The 20,809-nt window shown below is 38.3% G+C and overlaps 3 protein-coding genes across 3 annotated transcripts; 2 read left to right on the top strand and 1 right to left on the bottom strand.

Moving 5' to 3' along the window:
• Positions 1-3,319: 3,319 nt before the first annotated feature.
• Positions 3,320-6,529, bottom strand: LOC106916442 (uncharacterized). The gene is made up of 3 exons (XM_014984735.2): positions 6,385-6,529; positions 4,026-4,390; positions 3,320-3,709 (listed from the first exon to the last, which is right to left on the bottom strand). Exons 2-3 carry the CDS (start codon positions 4,346-4,348, stop codon positions 3,451-3,453), a joined length of 582 nt encoding a protein of 193 aa, XP_014840221.1. The 5' UTR covers positions 4,349-4,390; positions 6,385-6,529; the 3' UTR covers positions 3,320-3,450.
• A 229-nt stretch (positions 6,530-6,758) lies between these two features.
• On the top strand, positions 6,759-9,425 carry marveld1 (MARVEL domain containing 1). The gene has a single exon (XM_014984736.2). It carries the CDS (start codon positions 8,342-8,344, stop codon positions 8,837-8,839), a length of 498 nt encoding a protein of 165 aa, XP_014840222.2. The 5' UTR covers positions 6,759-8,341; the 3' UTR covers positions 8,840-9,425.
• Positions 9,426-16,217: 6,792 nt separating this feature from the next.
• On the top strand, positions 16,218-20,527 carry LOC106916445 (phosphoglycerate mutase 1). Its single transcript, XM_014984741.2, has 4 exons — positions 16,218-16,512; positions 17,558-17,832; positions 19,014-19,194; positions 19,377-20,527. The coding sequence occupies exons 1-4, from the start codon at positions 16,374-16,376 to the stop codon at positions 19,544-19,546; spliced, it is 765 nt and encodes a 254-aa protein (XP_014840227.1). The 5' UTR covers positions 16,218-16,373; the 3' UTR covers positions 19,547-20,527.
• The last annotated feature ends 282 nt before the right edge of the window (positions 20,528-20,809 follow it).

The raw sequence follows: 20,809 nt of genomic DNA, 5'->3' as shown, positions 1-20,809 counted from the left end.
ATCATGCACACTCTGACAATTTGAGCTGTCTACTTAAACTGCCAGGCATTCTGCTGCACTCCGCTTTTCAAGCTCTTCTTTCTGCCTGCCTGCTGATGCCAACCACTGCGTGGATCTCTTTAGCTCCTCCACCAGGCCAGCACCCTCGTTGGGCTCCAAGGTCAGATAACCTCTCCACCCTTGCTCCAGTGGGTAGAGATTCACTCATCACGGCATGGCATGTTGAACAGAGTGGCAGTGGAGCAGAGAGATCAAAGCCAAGACTCTAAACTTAAACTAATAACTCATACATACTATTTAGCCATCATAGGTTTGAGTTCTGGCCCGATGACCTTTGCCCCCTCTCTCATAACCCACTTTCTTGTTTGACAACTGTTGAAAAAGGCCACTATATCTGGGGAGAGGCTTTCTAATATATATATATATATATATATATATATATATATATATATATATATATATATATATATATATATATATATATATATATATATATATGTGTGTGTGTGTGTGTGTGAGTGTGTGTGTGTGTGTGTGTGGGGGTGTGTGAGTGTGTGTGTGCTGTTAGTTTATTACATAAAGTTCTGATTAGGCACACGGTGAAACACTGATGTATGTGGTTGTCACGCAGCAAAATTTGGAGAAGAACAAGAGAGGTGAACACTTCCTGCATTTGCAGAATACATTGTTGAATATTATAAACACCTGTTAATGGTCATTTTTGAGATATAGGATCAGAATCATATTTGTGGACCTAAATATCCTGAACCTCAGTGAGTCAGCTAGAGAAAATGTTCCTGTTTTAGGCTTTTGCTAATCTTACACAGGTGTTTGATTGGCTCATTAGAATCCATTTTAGTCTTTTCGACATACATACATGAACGACATCCACAAAACCGTCAATATAAAGAGGGTGATTATGTATATTTGTAGATAAGTAGCAGGACAACACCTGCCCAGGGTGTACCCCACCTCTCGCCCGAAACGTTCACTGGAGATAGGAACCAGCACCCCTCCTGACCCCAGTGGGAACAAGGGTGTATAAAAAATGGATGGATGGATAGCAGGACAACAGCTTAAAAACTGCTGGACAACAAGTTCTATGTACACTGAGAATAATAAAGTTTAAATTAAAAAAAAAGCTCATTTTGCAGAAAGGAAAATGTACATACACTGTGAATATGAAAAAGGGAGATTGTATGGCAGTAGATATATATTACTTCTGGATCATCAGTTCACGTCTGAATGGTTTAAATAGCCCACAGAGAAAGTACATTTTTCTGTGCACCATGCTTATTTAAATACAAGGTGAGAAGTTCAGCTCATGGGGGATTTTCTCCGAGCCACTCAGCTGCTTTCTGTGGGTTTGAGGGAATCAGATGAGCTCTCAGCACCTCATAAAGCCACCCCATAGTGGCCTCAGGCCTGTCAGGGCTCCAGCTAAGCAGGCACAGCCAAGTCAATCCAGGACAGACAAAGAGGACAGTATCCCCGATTCAATATTAGCCTCTTTCTGCTCCACGTGGCCAAAACTGGCCTTTCATGGTAGCTTTAAAACTGCACACAATCTAAAGGGGAAAACAACTATGATAAAACTACAACACTTATTGAATTAAAAGATCGGAGCTGTTTGTTCAGAAAGTATATTGTATGCATTCAAGTAAACCACAAATTAGCTCATTATTTACTGACTTCTAAAATCTTATATATTTTTAAAAGGTCTATCGTACCAGGTAAAGTTTTATTGGTAAAGAGTTTGAGGAAAAATCTAAAATTTGAGTTATTTCCAATGCCAACTCTTGTCTAGGTTTTTTTTTTCTTCAAAACTAAACATTTTGCGCCATCTAATGTCTAAAAGTTGACATAGCTATGTGAATAACACAAATAAACATGAGCACTAGAGGGCAGCATATGTTTCTGTTGAACTATAGATGGTGTGTTTTCTTATATGCCTGCTCTGTATATTTATATACAGATAAAATACAAAAAATAAATAAATGTTATTTATAAGACAGACTTTTTTATTATAATGCACATTTTTTAGGTCAAGATGTCTCTATCAACCACAACACATGTTCTCATTAGGCCAGCTGTTGATTATAACACACTATATTTAGCATAACAGAACTTTCACTATCAGAGGTTAGTTTTTAGAATAAATCCCCCACATTATAACCTTTACTGTGATACTTAGCATAAAAGCCCTAAAAGTTTATTTGACAATTTTGCTTATTTCTGGAAAAAAAAAAAAAAAAAAGACCATTAAAAGTGCAAAAGTACAAACTAATGTACTGTATGATTTACACATCAACAGAGACGGAGAGGTTACCTCCCAAAAATAAAGTCTGCCAGGTGATTTTTTATTTATTTTTTTTTTACCCGAGTCTGGAATTGTAAAGATTCACAATTTTCATAACTATTGATATCAAGTGAAGGACTGCTCTAAAAAAAATGTTTCTATCGTTTTTTTTTATTGTTTTTTTACTTTGACCTTCATGCCTGTAGAAATTAGCTGCAAATCTGATCAGCCCAAATGAAATGCCATTTTGTATTTCATATGAAACTGAGTTAGTAGTAACTATTGCACTCCTTGATAAAAAGATTTTGATACAAGTCCCCTTTAATTTAAAAGAGGGCACTAGAACAAGTAAGGCAGACAGACAATAATGTAGCTCTGAAAAACATGTTATGAGTGTTTTGCTTTATTCTGAAATTATTTGTTTCAAAAATAAAAAAGAAAAAGGTTTCTAAAAACAGTGCATCAACATAAGAGACAATGCCAGTAAGTTATTAAAAATGGGATCTGTTTGTAGTCTTTATAGTTGTGCTTTCTGAAAACTACAAATATTTTTGTACCACACTAAAAGTAGAAAAGACAAAAATGATATGCTAATGTGGTATAATTAGGCTTTCTGTCACATTCTGTTGTGATAAATGAACAACAGTAGACAATGAAAATCAAACAGATTTTATTCCCAGAGTTCAAAATGGAGCATTTCAAGTTTATAGAGAAAAAAAGTTATAAATCCTGGACTTTCATTCAAATCTCCAGATGAGGTTTGTTTTTACAACAAGCACTTCAACATGTTATTCTTGGTCTATTCGCAACCTGAGCTTTCAGTAAGTAATGGCTTTGGTGATATATATTTTTTTCTAAATAAATAAATTTTTATAAAACAAAATCCTATTTTTCTTCCCCAATCATCTTATTCTCCTTAGGCATTTTAGTGTTACTAGTAATGTGAATTTAAGAACAAACAAGTTCCAAGTGTTTACTGAGCAACAACCGTTATTTAAAGCTGTGAGATGTTTTGAATCAGTCTGTGGTTTAAGCCCAGATAATCTAGTGCAAATGCATTTCCAACAGGTGTTGCAGTGAAAGAGAGAGAGCAGCAAAAGAAAGGCCAAACATACACATCCTTGATCTGTCCCAGACTTTTTCCTTGTTTCTCAGTGAAGTATTCGGTGCAGGTATCTCTCTGGATTACTTTCCCCCGTCCTCCTCAGTCCTGAGCTGGTTGCAGTCGCTCTGTCAAAGTTTCCATTAGGGTTTTGTATCTCAGCGAGTACTGATTCGGCACCAGTCTCTGCTGAAGTTGCTTCAAATGAGGAGTGTCTGCAGGACTCTGGACTTCTCTTTGTCTCGGCTCTGAAATCCCTGTCTTCGCCAGGGTCTTTTCCCTGCCTCCTCGGAGAGGTCTCTCCAATCCTAAGCAACAGAGGTCGTTGTTAGGGACGAGAAGGGTCATTACAGGTGAAAGCTCAGAATATAGCAATGCATGATATATTGGTATTAACATGAAAGTCGGCCAATGTTAGAACAGAATAGAAATACAAAAATCATTTATTGTTCCTCTGTGGGGAAATTCACTTTGTCTTTTTGCAACCCTGGGTGACTATTAATAATCGATGTTTATTTCCATATTGTTGCTGATTGTGTGTTTTAGGAGGAGGAAAACCATGTGGTATTTGTTTGGGTATGTGACTTAGATCAGTACCTCCCTGATATGTGGGTGTGGCTGTACCTGAGGTGACTGAAGGCTCGCAGCCAGTGCGAGCCCATCGCATCCCTCCCATTGGTCCTCAGCGCTCTGCGGTGGCCTCGACTCCGAAGCGTTATTAAGGCCTGAGCGAGTTCAGCCTCGTCTCTGTGTCCCCAGACGAGCTGGGCCCTCTGCTCAGCATCCTCGTCTCCAGCTGCCCTGAACAACCTCTGGAGCTGCCACAGGTTCACGGTGCTGAAGATGTTTCCCGAGCCAGACTTCCTGCTCCTCCTCTCGGCCAGACGCCACAAAGAGGAAGGACCGGCCACCACAGAGGGAGAAGCGGAGGCAGATCTGGTATCCATCCAGAGAGAGGTGGTAGACACACAATTTACACGGGCTTTATTCTGTGGGGAGAGGAGGAATTGTTTCAGATAAATGTGTTGACCAAAACAGAAAAGGTTGGAAGGGTATATAACAAGTGACTTCATCAAATTCGTCTGCTTCCGGTGCTTTATCAATGACAAGGACGCGAGTCCTGCTGAGCCAGGAAATGGGTACAAAACCACATCCCCACTCCATGGGAATAAGTAAAACCACGAGACAGCAGCTGTCATTTGGCTGAGAATCCTCCAGTCAGCTCCGACTCTTTAATCCTGCTTGAAGGCAAGTGACGATCGGCACTTTAAAGCCCATTACACTTCAGATGGTAACTTCGTCTGCCTTTACGCACATCCGTTAGAAAATGGGACAATCACAACTCGGTGCTTATTGAATGGCAAAAGCCACAACTGAGTGACTGCTTTCTGCTCAAAGTGCTTTCTGCTCAGGTGTTCAAATGAAAATACAATATGTTAAAGAAATGGGGCACAAAATTTCTCTTTGCACAACAGATAAGACGACAGAATGCAACCCTGGAATGTAAAGTCAGAGCGTTTCCTGAAATGTGAGCTTATCACTAATTTAGTAAATGCCAGTTATTTTAAAGTCACAAACTGTACTCTCCTGACATTACCAGTTAATTACGGATGAGTTTTTCTTTTTTCCAAATACACTGGAATATGACTACATCACAAACAACTGGCTTCATTAGGAAACAGATTTGTATCTTCCATGTAATATAAAGCAGCAGCTTATTTTCCAAAGTTTTTACTTTTGAGTTCATAGTCACACAAGCAAATAAAAAACATACTTTGCCTTGCAAAAAATATCAATTCCCCGTTATCTTTTTCATATTTTTACAATGTGAAAAACACAAACTTCAATATACTTTTTTAGTGTGTTATTTATGTGAAACAGCATAAAACAGTGGAGGACGGGGGGAGGAGGGGTTTCTGATACCCATGAATTAAGTCAAGTGAACACACAGAGTCCTCCTGCGTGGAATTTATTTTCAAACTAAATACAGCTGTGTATTGTTCAGAGATTTGGTGGAGAACATTAGAGAAGAAAAAGACTCATAAGAACCTAAGAAACACAACAGAGTAGAGAAAATCTATGACACAGCTGAAAACCTGCCAAGACAACCATCTACACCAGCGGTCTGCATGCTGAGGCTCCAGGCTGAAGAACTAGTTTAACCAGTTCTCCTACTTAAACATTCAACATTGCGTCTCACTGTAAAACTCATAGGTCTGTATTCCTGCTATGGCATTTGATTTAACACATTATGTAATCTATATTTTAAAACAGCCCAACTTTCCTAAAATGAGGTCAAACAAACTCAACTGACGTTGGTATGGTAACCTGCAGCCTTTTTAATTGGAGCTTGCGTGTGGGTGTCTTTTCTGAGCCTTATTTTTATTTATTTATTTATTTTGTGAAGACGGTTCGCTGCTTAAGAAAAAAGATAATTTAGCTTGTGCATGGTAAACATTGCTCTTTGGACTTCTATCTACGTCAAGAGGCCATGTGAGGACAACATTAATAAGAGAATGTTATGTTTCAAGCAGATCATTTCAAAGATTTACAAGTTTAAAGCAGCTCCTCGTTATTCACTAGTTTGCTAATCAAAGTGAGTTTCGCATCCTCTATTAGTTGAGCTGCAAGCTGCACAGTCCCTGTTCCCATGAAGCCAGAGCACAGCATACTGTCTCTATTATACATTAACTAGTACAACGGGTTTCACAACTGAGTCAATGATTGCAATCAGCTCATGCAACATTTAACACTCCACGTTTGTTCTTTCATAAGAGAACCAAACCACGACCTGCAAAAAAAAAAATTGTCTTAAGGCACTTTGAACTGCCTTATTGCTGAAATATTGAATGCATTTCAACTTGACGAAGTGTATGATAGTTGCATGAAGATTGCTGGAATAAACTGTTATTCGACAGACTATTTTCTAAAAGAAAGGATGAAAACTTTGATTATGTGATAAAAAATAATAATGGGGGCTTACCTGGAGATTTAGTCCATCTTTCCCTGGTGCTCCACTGTTTATTAAATAGGGCAGAAACCGCAGTAGTCGCCGACAGACTGGTGCAGCTCTGTTTGTGGAGCTTCGATTTGGCTCCTTTCAGCTGAGTCTCATTTATAAATCAATGACGTAAACGTAGACTAGTAGGAATGGAGCGACGCGCATGCGCCCGCGTCTGGAGTCTGGTAAAACTTGCTATTTCAACCAATGACGAGTCTGGAGGGGTGTGGATGGCGCTTGGCTCTGCCCACTGGCCACGTCGGGCGTTCAGGTCGTAAGCTCATTGACGTCAATGAGCCTGGCTGGAGCGAGGAGCGGCTGTCATTAATGTGAGAAAGAAAGTAACATGTGAGGATCCTGCGCTGGGATGACGCATGCAGAGCTCATGGGCAGTGGAGCTCTATCAACAGAGCTGGCATTATTAAGAAAAATCCCAATGGTGACCAGTCAAATAAATAACGATGCAGACTGGTTAGTCGATTAAGCTCCACAAAGGCTTATAGATTTATCTAAAACGGTACATGTGCATTAACTGGGAGAAAACAACTACTAAGTGCATGGATGAAAACACAGAGTCCGTGTGTACGTCAATGTCGTTGCCATGTTGTGAGGGGCGGTTTCGTTGAGACACACCGTGAATCATTATGAAAACAAGGCTCTTGTTTCGTTTTAGTAATTAAAGGAATAAAGAAAATCAAAGAGAAATACGGTTTAAAAACCTTTTTTTTCTATAGAGAATATTTCTACCAAGTTCGGTCAACTCCTACCACATCAAAAGCACCAAAGAATTTAGAATATGTGTAGGAAAAGTTCGACATTTTCTGTCGAAGAAGGTGAAACTCATATGATATAGATTTATTACACATAAAATATGTTTGTATTTTTTATTATTAAAGACTAGAGATAATGGAATTAAAATAGTCTCAGACAGTTACATTTTTACAGAAAATTATTTTTAAAAAATATATTTTAACTGAGGGCTTCAGAAATATGTTTTGTTTTTTGTGGGGGGGGGGTTGTGTTTTTTTTGTGTGTTTTTCTTTTTTTTTTTTTTTTTTTTGCTCTACTTTAGACCCCCTTTAGCATGAATTACTACATCAATGCGGCGTGGCATGCAGACGATCAGTCTGTGGCTATCGGTGAACAATAGACATGGCCATACAATGGAAGTTTGCTTTGATAAAGTCTATAAAGCCCACAAAGACTTGAAATAGCTCAGTGTATGAGCATTGAATCTATGATTTTAATCTTTTCAAATTACTTTTTACTCCATTATTTAAAAATATTACTAGTAGTAGTAATAACAGGTATTTGATAGGTATTTATTATTATGATAAATAATAAGTATTACTTATCATAATATTGCCATCTATTATTGCCAATCGAAATTGGTTAAACGTAAGTTTTTGTGTTTCCTAAACTTGGAAACCCATGTTTCCGAGCACCGCTATCCTTATTTCCAAGGCAAAGTTGCCACTCCCAGCATGACTGGTGGATCTGGACAAAGACGTCCATGGCCTCTCTGTTCTGCGTCTACGAGTCTAGCTGAGGAGGGGTAGAGTTTGAATTACAAGACGCCCCCTCCACAGACTGTGGATTCAACGGAGGAAACGGAAAAGACGAAACATAGCCTGCAAGAAGGTTTGTCATTTCAAAACCCCGGGCTGTGGAAAGAACAGAGAGTCCCTCTTTATTCCCAAACTTTGGTTTCTTTTATTGGACCTCAGATCCTCCTGTGACGGTTACTTTACTTACACTTTTTCTTTTTTTTTCTTCATCATCTTTTCTCCAGCTGTTTGCAGCTGGCAAAAAGCACCCGCCCTGTTCGGGAGAGGGGGGGGAAAAACTCGAGTCTGAGCGGAGAAGAAAACTGAGGACAGAGAGAGAGAGGGAGAGAGAGAGAGAGAGAGAAAGAAGAGAGCGAGAGAGAGAGAGAGAGATGGCACCGCAACTTCCCCAGCCTCAGGTGAGGAGCAACATTGCCAAGTTCCTCCGGAGCTTCTTGGGAATCACCCGGATCCTGCAGATCGTGTTCGGAGCTGGGCTGTGGATCACGGTTGCTGCCAACAAGTACGATGGCCCCATCCACTTCGTCCTGTTCGTCGCTGTCCTGTTCTGGCTCCTCACCCTCGCCCTGTTCTTCATCACCCTACTGGACAAGCAGGACCTGGTTCCTCTGCTGGGAGGAGAGCGCTGGCTCTGCACCAACCTGACGCACGACGTGGTCGCCGCCGCGCTTTACCTGCCGGCCATCGGAGTCATGTTCTACAAGACGGAGAGCTACTCCTACTGCAACCTGAACCAGTACCAGCACTCATGCCTGTATAAGGTCTACCTGACGGCGGCCGTGTTTGCCTGCCTGTGCTGCCTGAGCTACCTCCTGTCGGTCATCTATGGAGGGTGCAGGAAGAGCCGAGGAGAACAGACTGTCATCTGATGACACTGGATCAGGTTGAGATGAGGGATGGAAGAGGAGTATCCACTGCAAGATGAGGAATAGTTCCCTTCACTGTAATTTTACTCAAGAACTGCCTCTACTGTCTCCCATCGTGGCTGTTATTGCATGAAAAGCAGCTCCAGGTACAAAGGTCAAGAAACCCCTGAGAGGGTTTGATTGGTTAGAGTACAAGTCTCAGTCTTACTGCCGTTTCCATCACAGACAATAGTGTAAGCAATAATGCAGAACAACTTTTCTTGAGAAGCATTTTTATATGTAGCCTAATAGAAAATAGCCTTAATATACATTTTTAACTCAGTCCTAAATCATTGGAATGCTGCAGGTTTATTATAACAGTTATTTTTTTATCTTCTTACACATTTTTTTGTATAATGACATTTTCTACAGATAACAGACATCGACTCACGACGGTTTTTCTTTTGTCTATATTGCAAACATCCAGTTTCAGCCTTCAAGATGGTAACAGCTACAACCTCCTGGATGTGAACGGTGCTGTACGCTGAACAAATATGCTCCTAATATAATTTCAGAGAATATGAATAAAGATGCCCTGGTTGAGGATCAATGAGATGTTTCTTTACTTGACTAAATTTTATTAAAAGCAACCATGCACAGTGCTACTCTGTTAAAACCACAACAGAAATCCCACTAGTGGTTCAACTTGAAACTTGCACACTTTTAACTTGAGATTCAGTGTCTTTTCCAGATTTGGGTTTTCATTTCCAAGGCAAAGCAGACATAGTATATTTGTGACAGAATTTATCCTCTAAGTGGGACCTTATCTAAATTTTGCTTTGAATCATATGACTTTGGATTGACATCGTAAATAATCATCTTTATTAAAAAGACTAAAAAGTCAAACTCTGACCTTGACTTTATAGGTTTTGAAGCTTGTTTATATAATATTTCTACTGCTAATGTATCCTGTAACATCCCAACAGCTCTAACAGTAAGTCATCTGTAACACTTCGGTCTGTAAATTGCTCCCTATAAGTCTACAGTTCTGAAAATCATATGAGCAAATTTTTGACAACCATTTTAAAATTTTAAAATGTTGAAGACAGTTGTAGTTAAATACTTTGAACCCTGCACTATTTAGGGGTTTTATATCTGGGTCTGAATCTTTCACATACCTTGAAAAGAACACATGTGTCACTTTATCAACACTGACATGAAAACCTGAGTTGGACATTTTAATTAATATATCTGACAGCTCCACTGCAGCCTTCTTTTTAATTTTATTGTGAATGTCGGTATTTATCTAAGAAGTTGCATAAAGAAGATAAAGTAAAAAAAAAAAAAAAAAAATCGATAAGATACCTGACACAAACTAAAGGCAAAGAACTTTATGTAGAACCCTGAAATATATCAAAAGTCTGAGATATAACAGAAGTCGGTCAACCAGGGTGATCATAGTTTGATCAGGGGTAAAACTTGTCATAATTTACAAGAGCCAAGTGGCCCACACAGGAATCAGGCAAAAACCAATTGGAATACAATGTAAGATTCTAAGAGATATGATCATTTTAATGACAATTTAATCCCACAATGCACAAAAATACCTACTAAGAATGACAAATTAACTTTATTCACTAAGGATCATTATCTAGGTAAAAATTGTTTTCCCACAGATATGAAACTGGAAGTAAGAATTAGGAAAGGGCAAAATGACAATAAGTGAGGTCATGAATTTGAAAAGGTGTAAATTCACCCAGAGCTGTTAAACAACATCTCTATCTGTGTATTAAACTATCTCTGTGGATATATGAAAACAAGAGCCTCTCACGCAGACATCTGACGAATGTGTGCACATAGTGCATGAGTAAGAATTTGTGCTACGTCTTCAAATTAATCTGGAAGGAGGCTCTTACCGGAACAGTTTGTCTGGGTTCTGGAGGTGGGGTGAAACTTCAGCCAACGAAAGTAAAGCCAAGTATAGACGATTCAGTGCCTCGTCTGTTCTAGTCTGTTTATGGTTTCAAAACATGCTCCCAATTATGTTGCTTTGAAGTCTCTTATTTCCAACGAAAACACTGCAATTATAGCAACTTTCATGCCTTTAGAACAAGAGAAAGACTTCATAGTAATATCTGTTTCTTTTATTTATTTATTTATTTATTTATTTATTTATTTATTTATTTTTGCAATCAGGATGCAGAATACAGAGCTAAACAAACAAGATGCACACTGGCAACTGGACTTAACGACTATCTTTTTTGTGGGGTGGGAAGATGTGGGAGGGCATAAGTTCTGACTTGCAATGAGACATGAGGGCTGTGCGGTTAAAATCATCTGTGCGAACAAAGATAGCGTACGACCTGAGCTGCAAGAGTGGTGCCGAGGGTTAATGTTAACCAGCTGCAGCACAAGGACAGAAATGTATGTACTTCTGAAGACGAAAATGAGCCTCCCCTCACACACACTCACTCCCACCCACCCTTCTCCCTGCGGAGACTTCTGCAGAAATGTTGTCCCGTCCACGTGTCCCTGCCTGCGGAAACACAACTGGTGCACGCAGCTAAATGGAGGCAGTTCATTAGTCCTGTGTGCAGCCTAAACAACAAAGCAGCAAGCATGAGGTCATACGTGATTGACAGTAAACAAAGTAAGTCATTTAAGTTTTGTTTAGCTCAAAAACATGCTGACAATTAAGACCAAAGGAAGATTCTCTAGATTTGCCATTAAGGTTCTGGCAATAAAAGGTTTTCTGTTACTATACCATCCAGCATTTAATGGTTTAGAAAAAGAAGTTAAATCCTAAGCGTTTACATCCTCTATAATAATAAAGCAAATTACTTTCTAAAGGGTTTTAACACCACAAAAAAATATGGTTTAAAAAGCACAGACATTACTATTAGGGTATGTAGAGACAGGCACAATCATGGAGTGCCAGCTGTATGATTTCTTTTGGCTGGTCATCGAACGAGACATTTCCTGCATGGACTCTTCCACCCATCTGCGAGTGTTATTATAACCCCCCCAGACATGTACTCTTCCCCTTCTGGAAGTAGAACATCCTGTTGAATGAAGCTGCAATGGTGGAAAATCTAATAGGCATGTCAGTCAAAGAGTGTAACACTGACTAATAAGCGCATCGTTTTTCTGAGCAAATGCTTACATGTACATTACAAGAACTGTCATTTACTTTAAATGAAATATTGTTCATTTTTCAGACTGGATAACATCTACAACCTTTGTATCACACCCTTTCTTTAAAATTGGAATCACGATTTGCTACGAGTTTGTTCCCAGGAAACATGGCCCAGTGTAAAGTGTGATTAGAACAGGTTGCAGTAATTAGTCAATGTGAAAAGAATAAGATGAATTCTTGCTCAGAAATTGTTGTTCAAGAAATGCATGCAGATTTTGATACTGAAAACACCTAAAATGTAGAAACAGCAATGACAAAGCACAGGAAATGTGTGTGTAGTCCTGTAAAATAGAAAACTGATTAGTGATGAAATAAGAATCCCTTTTTATTTTGAAAGTTGGGGAAGTTGAGTCAGAAGTGCAAAGACTGAGCACTAAGTGAAAACATTTAAAGTTTTTCAGCATATTCAGCAAATTGATATTTTGATGTTCACTGAAGTGAATAAAAATCCTTTCAGCAACTCTGCAGGTCCATCGAAGCTTACGCAACGCAGTTACACCCAAGATGGAGGTGAGTAACTACTGCTGGAAGTGTCCACTTTGTCAGCAAGTTCTATTTTTTTCTTTGTTTTCTTCCTGTCTGGCCCAAGTGTCTACATGTTCTCACATGAAAGACGAAAACAAAGACGCTCACACAGCAGTGCCCTTTTTTAACCACACTTTCAACAGCTACTGCTGAGATGCACATTCCACTGCCAAGGAGACACAAAGAGGGGTCGAAAAACCACATGAAGGAAAAATGAACAAGTGAGTGAGGAGGAGAAGAAAAAAGAGCCAAAGTTGGGGAATTTGTGACAGTATGTTAAAACAGGAATTTGATATCTTCGATTTCCTGTCTGTGAGAGGATTGAATCAGCAACGTGTTGTGAGTGGCAGCTTTGTTTGTCTCTGATACTGCAGTTTACAGTTTCCTTATTCACTTATGCTAGGAAACCATAAACATCTGTTAGAGCTGCTCTTGGAAAAGCTATAACTCTGAATAGGCCTTGTGTCCATGTGTTGTGTGAGGGCAGTCAGAGGGAAATGGTGATTGCTATTTATAGAGCTTTGAAAATACCACCACTTCCTTTAATCTGCCGGTCTTTGGCCAACTTTTCATCCAGAATGTATTACAGAAAGAATGAGCCTAAGGAGCTGGATGGAGACGGGAATGGCTCCATAAAATGACAGAATCCCTGTGTTACATCGTAAAGTTTCTGAAATGCATGTGTACATATTAGCCTTCTCAAAGCATCACGTTTGTACCCACAGCTGTCACATTTCTACGTGATTCTTTATAATTGTTGCTTGCTGTTGTTTCCTGTGTAATGTTCACTGATAGAAAAATTGCCTCCCAGTGTTGATGATGGCTCTTCTGATAACAGCTAACAAGGCTGGTAACTGTTTCCAGGCAAACATTCTCCATCAGTCTCAAGCCACGTGGGCTAAATTCGTATTTCACAATAACCAATTGTTGTAGACACAGAGGTAAAACAGACAAACAAAATCTCTAAATCACAATGATGAAAATATTTAAGAAAGAAATAATAGTTGTTATATGAGAAAATCTGGGTTCTAAGTGACTCTATTGATCTAACATTTAAAACTGCGTCATTCATTTTGAAGCTACAAATGGACCCTTTTCAGAAGCTTCAACTGAATTTTAATTCCTCTCATCTGTTTGCAATTATTTATTCATCCACCAAGTGGCGCCACGGAGTTCTAAAAAGCTTTCTTATGATGCTGTGAAAAAAAAAAATTCTCTCTTACAAATTTCTTCTAATTTCCGATCTGCAAACATGTTTTATGTTAGACAAAGATTACCTGAGTACAAACAACAAGTACATTTAAAACCTTTGTCTCAATAACTGCCATCAAGCATTTGTCTGAAGTCTCTTAAATCTGTGGTGGGGGATTTTGGTCAGTTCTTCAAAGAGGTGAATTATTTCAGCCACTCTGGATGGGTTTCAAGCATGAATCATGAGTTTCAATTATGAGGTCATCCCACAGCATCTTAATCAGATTTGAATCAGAGTTTTGATTAAGTCCAAAACCTTCATTTTCTTTTTTTAGCCATTCAAGACGGGTACTTGCTGATGTGTTTTGGATAATTGTCGTGCTGCACAACCCGAATTAACTTAAACTCAATGATGTCACAAACTAATGGCCACAGTTTTTCATTTAGGATTTTCTCAGAGATATAGAATAATAAAAAAAATAAGCATATTTAGAAGTCTTATTGTTCATGAGCATACATTTTAATTAGAACTGTAAGGATGAGCTTGGATACCCAGTCAGTCGCCCTCATTATAACCAAAGTAAAGCCACAAAACAGCAAACTACATTATATAACCAAAATGAAAATAAAGATTAAGATTAAAAGATTTTGATGGGATAAAGATCATTTTCAAACAAAGATTATTTCTCAGCAGCAGTAAGCAGTGTGTAGCATACTAAGCAAAGGAAGAATTGAAAAAAAAAAAAAAACTACACCGTTGCATCAACTGTATTGGGAAGAGGGAACTACATACACATTAACGGCACATTGCACAACACAGCTGTACCATGTCCTCAGGCCAGGACTCTGACTGCACCTAAAGGTCAAGGGTCAAGCCTCTGAAAGCCCATTAAAATCCATTAGTACCAGAGAACATTAACAAACATATATGAGTGGGATACAGGCTGCCAATAACATGAAAATGCAATTATTTCTCTCATCTCCTATTCTAAATATTTTACCTAAACATTTAGAATATATGTCTGGTAGATAAGCAACCCACATGCCAGAAAGCTAAACAACCTGCATGATAACTGGATAGGTCAAGGACATTTAAGAGGTCGCAACTTGTTGACCAAAAGGTTAAGCACTCGGAACTAAATATCTGTTAGCAAGAAATGAGGACAAGTCTTGTGGATAAGAGGTCACACTGAAGTATGAAATATCTAAAATTTACATTTATATTTTTCCAAACACCAAAATCTGAAAAAATGTTTTTGAAATGTCTTTTATTTGTTAATGTCTTAGGCATGATGAGGATTGTGTCTTAGATATGAGGAGTTTACAATTTTCTCAGTCCCTTTGGTGTATTATTGCTTTTATTAGAATAAAATTCTTGTAACTATTAAACCTCAACAACATTTAGCCTTTCATGTACATCAAAGTAGCAGTTTGTATTATTATTATTATTATTATTATTATTATTATTATTATTATTATTATTATTATTATTATTATTATTTCTTCCAACAAATTAAAAATGTTTTGGATGTTCATCAATTGCTTCCAAACAATTCTCTGGGGTTTCATAAAATCATTTGCCAGTCAAGTCATGTCAGTCAAGATGAACTATACTTATAAATAGTGAATAGTGATTTCCAGTAAAACTAACAGTCCTGATTTTGTTGCTTCTTTCATCTCATATAAAAATGTTGAACTAGTTGTCACAGTTTGTCAATTTTATGCATTTTGTAAATCATACCTAATATTTACCTGTATATTATAGAGATAAATTGTGCAAATAGCATATAGTACTGCTATAAGCATTTTCAGGTAGTGTCACCAAGATCATACTAGAAGAAAAGCCATTTGACTACCCTGTCCATAAATATTGCGTCAGGACTTTTCATTTTTCGTGACACTGGCACTTTTATTGACATGAATACCTGTTTCTGAGAAATCTGTTTTGAGCATTTGCCATACTTTTTGCATGTCTATCGAAAAGGTTTTGCAGTTTGGTCTCTTTTTTTAGAGAAATGTGCTACATGTTGTGACGTTGTGAATGGTGTGAGAAATGCACCACATCAGTTGAAAAGAAAAAAATATAAATACAGACTCGTTTCTTTATTGTTTAAGATCTAACAAGTTAATTAGACATTTTAAAATGTTGAAATTTAGACATTCTTACACTGTCTTAATTACGAAGTGCCATTAAACAAGTAAATGTGAACACCTTTCCTTATAATTCTTATTTTACAAACTTTTTCAATATTTTATCAGCACGATGTAGATATAGTTTATATTACTATTTTTCACTGCCAGAATTATTATTTTTAACTTGATTAAATGATTAGATATATAGGTAGACAGACTACAGCAATTTAGAATCATGAAGGTCATATCTGATGACGCCCTCCACTACTATTGGTTGAGAAATAACATTGGCGGATTCTGATTGGATGTAAAAAACAGGAAGTGAGACAGTAACCAATCCCCAGAATAAAAACGTTTGAAAGCAAAGATTTGACCTGTCTGCTTCTTGGAGCTGCAAGCTCTCAGCTCACCATCATCCATCATCATCATCACCATCACCAGCATCAGCTGTTTGAATCAACTTGATAGTTTATATTTATTTTAACAATCGAAGGTTGCAGAGCAGTGTTGAACATGGCGGCCTACAAATTAGTGCTGATTCGCCACGGAGAGAGCAACTGGAACCAGGAGAATCGTTTCTGCGGCTGGTTCGATGCAGATTTGAGCGAAACCGGGGAGAAGGAGGCGAAGAGAGGAGGACAGGCTCTTAAAGGTGTGGGGGGTACTGGCGTTTTATAATCGTCTGCGCCAATCCGGCGTGATGTTATTCCAGACATGCAACAGTGAGTTGCATCGTTACAGCTGCATGCATCAGGTCGCAAACCGACACTGAACGAGATTGAAAGAAAGTGCTTTGACGTGGTGCGAGTGCAGTAACATTACACAGGACCATAGCAGGGTTGTTGACATGTTTCTTTTCCAGAACAAGGAGATGACACAAGGTTACTGTTAAATAGTCGGGTATTAGTCGGGAATGACAGTTTCTGCAAATGATTCTTCGTCGTTTTTTTTTCTTTTTCTTTTTCTAGCAATAAGACACAGAAATGTTATAAACGAAATCAAGGATCCTGTTGCGTAAATCAAAAATAAATTTTAAGAAAAATCATTTTATGACTCTTCAGTGATAAGAAATAGCATATTCGCAGCCCTAATTTACTGTAATGTCTTCCTATTAATATTTTTTTTGCGTTTTTCCTTAACAATTGTGCATAAAACATGTTTCAGGTAGCATTCATAGCATTCAGTTGTGCAATTTTATTTATTACACCCTTTCACAATAAATGTCATCTCCAGGCACTACAAAATAGATTCATCCATCAAAGGACTTTTATTTTAAAAAAACAAAAAAAAAACAAAAACAGAATTGGCAGAGAAAACCATAAATAGTTGTTAACTAGCAAAATCCTGAATAGTGCATTACAAACAATGTAGAATCCAATTGAGTTTGAATTTAATTCACACACATCTAATTAATTCCAACTCCTATCCAAATCATTTAGTAAAATTTATAGATCCAGTTACTTTCAGTCAAAGTTAGTCCTACTTGTGGAATACAATAAATTTCACTGATGATCTATTGCCAACTGTTAAAAAAATAATCTAATGTTGAATTTTGACAGCAGAGATCCTGTATTATGTTTTATGAGTAAAATACAAATTCCAGATTCTGCAAATTGGTTCAAAATGTTGTTATGATGCTAATAAAATAAGTTTATATTTAACAAAATTGTCTTTGTGTCTCTATCTGCATTTCACAGATGCTGGTTTTGAGTTTGATCTCTGCTACACCTCGGTATTGAAGCGGGCCATCAGGACCTTATGGCTCGTATTAGACGGCATTGATCAAATGTGGGTGCCAGTCCATCGGACCTGGCGGCTCAATGAGCGCCATTATGGAGGTCTAACTGGACTCAACAAAGCTGAGACAGCTGCTAAGCACGGAGAGGCCCAAGTGAAAATCTGGAGGCGCTCATTTGACATCCCTCCTCCCCCCATGGACCCAGACCATGACTACTACACTATCATCAGCAAGGTTTGATATGATTATCTCCAGTGTAAATACACAATCAGTGCTTGCACATTGGAACAAAATGGAGGCATGCCTTGTATATTTTTTCAGCCAGGTCTGAATGATAACTCAGACCTGGCTGCAATATTTAAAGGACAATATTGGGTTTAAGGAATTCCACGTATAATATGGAACGAAACATGATAACCGCTGGGATTCAATTCCCTTTTGTTTGCTTGCAGCACCCTAATGTTATTGCCTAACAGCATGTCTAGTGAGAGTTAATATGTGACTGGCACAACAGAGTACTTCTGGGTTTAAGTTCAAAGTTCAGTTAAGGTGGAAGCCACATGGTCATATCTCGACACGGTTAGGCAGATATAAAGGTGAGGGAACTTGTATCATCGTTACTGGTGCAGCGACTGGTTCAAGAAACATCTTAAATGGGGTAAATACAATAAATTACAGTGCATCTGCACTGCATGTTCAGGCTTTAGGCAGAACCTTCCAAACGCATTGATACCCATTTAACTCTTTGGATTTTGTCACAGCTATGAACTTCAATTTATTTCATAGGGTTTTTATGTGATACACCAAAAACCAGCACATAATGATCAATTTTCCTTTTCTTGCTGAAGAAAAGCATTCCCACAGCATGTTGCTACCTCCACCATGCAGCAGGGATGATGTTTTTGGGGGGAAGTTGAAGTTTGCATGCTGGCCAATAAGTTCAACTTTTGCCTTATTAGACCTGAGCATATCTCTCTTTTTTCCTCTATGAATTTTCTGGTCATCTGTAAGCAGTGTTTCTCTTGGGTTTTTGTTATTAATTATTCTTTCCACTCTCCCAATAAAGGGTGTAAAAGTGTACAATTAATAATTGTTCCTATACCTTCTGCTCCTCTGTTGCCTCTATGACTGACGATCTCCTTGTCCAATCTGTCAGTTTTAATTGATGGCCTTGTCTTGGTTTACTTTTCTGTTGTACCTGCTGTTTTGAACAACAGATTAAACAAAACATTTCCACAAATTTATTGAATTTACAAACCTGCTTCAGACAGCTTGGTGCAAGTACATATGTAAGTCACTGGTTTGTGCACCATTTGGAACCCCATTCATGTCAAAATGTTAGTAAAAGAGCTCAAAATATCTTTTGTTTCTTCTTTTCTGTCCACCCTTACATTCTGGAGTGGTTTTCTGTGCAGGATCGTCGCTATGCAGACCTAACTGAGGACCAGCTGCCATCCTGCGAGAGCCTGAAGGACACCATTGCACGTGCACTGCCTTTCTGGAACGAGGAGATTGCCCCTCAGATCAAACAGGGGAAACGGGTGCTCATTGCTGCCCATGGAAACAGTTTGAGGGGGATTGTGAAGCACTTGGAGGGTGGGTGCCGATGCACTTGACAATTCACTCTAAAAATATATTCTTGATCACTTAGTGTCAGTTTGTTTTCTTTGATCACACATTTTCAACAAGCAGGATTGGCATGCAAAACGTTTCCTATAAGTCAGTGGAATAACTTAACCAATAATGAGAATTGGCTTTCTGTGTGTAACAATCCATAGGAATGTCAGACGAAGCCATCATGGAGCTGAACCTGCCAACTGGCATCCCGATCCTCTATGAGCTCGACAAGAACCTGAAGCCAGTGAAGCCCATGCAGTTTCTGGGAGACGAGGAGACTGTACGCAAAGCCATGGAGGCTGTTGCTGCTCAAGGAAAAGCCAAGAAGTAACGAGAGAAATGAATAAATAAATAACAAGCATAATAGTCTTTAGTGTGAAGGTATAAGTCATCCCTGAAAGCTGACCGCAGATTAGTGTGTTTCCCAAATGCTAATATGTTTCAGGTTCTACAGTATGAACAAAATGCTATAGATTGTTCTTCTGGCTTCATGCAGGGCAAGTCACTGATATGGATGGATATATTTCAGAGAAATCGAAACCACAGCTCTCAAGAGATTGAAAAAATTCTAACCTTAAAATAATATTTATTAGGAATTGTCAAAGCTTGTAGTAAAAAGTATTTAATAAGCTCGAAGCTCATAAGATTTTAGTTTTGTTTTTGATGCTCAACATGCATAGTATGTTTGCAAAAAGTAAGAACGTACATGCATACTCTTTCTATGTTTGCTCTGTGTTTTTAAGTAGTCTGTTTTCTGCACCAGGGATAAGGACCAATCTTCCCATGTCCTTGTTTAATCCGTGGGACAAGGTGATTGCATGTGGCATTTTGAATATGTGCTTTTATTTGCTCAGTTTTCAATGTTTACTTCAGGAAAACTATTCATTGGAAACAGTTGTCTAATTTTTCAATCTCTTGAGAGTGGGATGGGACATTTAGAGCAGGTAATTGTTTTTCTTTCACTGCATGTCTTTAGGCTGTGTACCATCTTTATGAATGTTATGTGTTTTTGTCTGTAATGCAGCAACGTTTTTCTCTCTTTGAACATTGACTAATATCTCTTTGTAAGTATTACACTGTATAAAAAAAGGATCATGCCCTTATTTTGCAAACATTTCACCAATTTTACAGTGCTAAGAACAGACAAAGGGTCTCAAACTAAACTTTTTGTGCAGTTTCACCTTATTTGGTTTGCTGTTGGTTTAATGTGCCTCCCACCATGTCCTACAGTATTGTTGCTTGTTTTAATTTATGCAATGTCTTGTGTGTTACTTAAAAGAATCATTAACTAATAAATCAAAAAGTGTGTGTATGTCTGTGTTGTCTTCCTGCCTCTTTATGGAAAATACTTCTTGGAGATGGTGATTTTAAATGGTAAACATCACCACAGGGATTATGATTGGGTGATGTGGACTTTTGCTTGTTGGCCAAAAAGTTTAACTTTTTATTTCATCTGACCAGAGCATTTGTCCCCTGTGTCCTCTACAATGGCTTACCGTGTGGCAGTCTGCAAACAGTACTCTTTGTGGCTTTCTGTCATTAGTTGCTTTCTTCTTTCCACTCTCCCATAAAAACTAGATTTGACCCACCAGTC

Source organism: Poecilia mexicana, unplaced genomic scaffold (assembly GCF_051168715.1).
Source record: "Poecilia mexicana isolate PSO_F unplaced genomic scaffold, ASM5116871v1 scaffold_15, whole genome shotgun sequence".
In the NCBI taxonomy this organism is placed as follows: Eukaryota; Metazoa; Chordata; class Actinopteri; order Cyprinodontiformes; family Poeciliidae; genus Poecilia; species Poecilia mexicana.
Note: the sequence above shows the minus strand (reverse complement) of the source record. Positions and strands in the feature narration are given on the sequence as shown.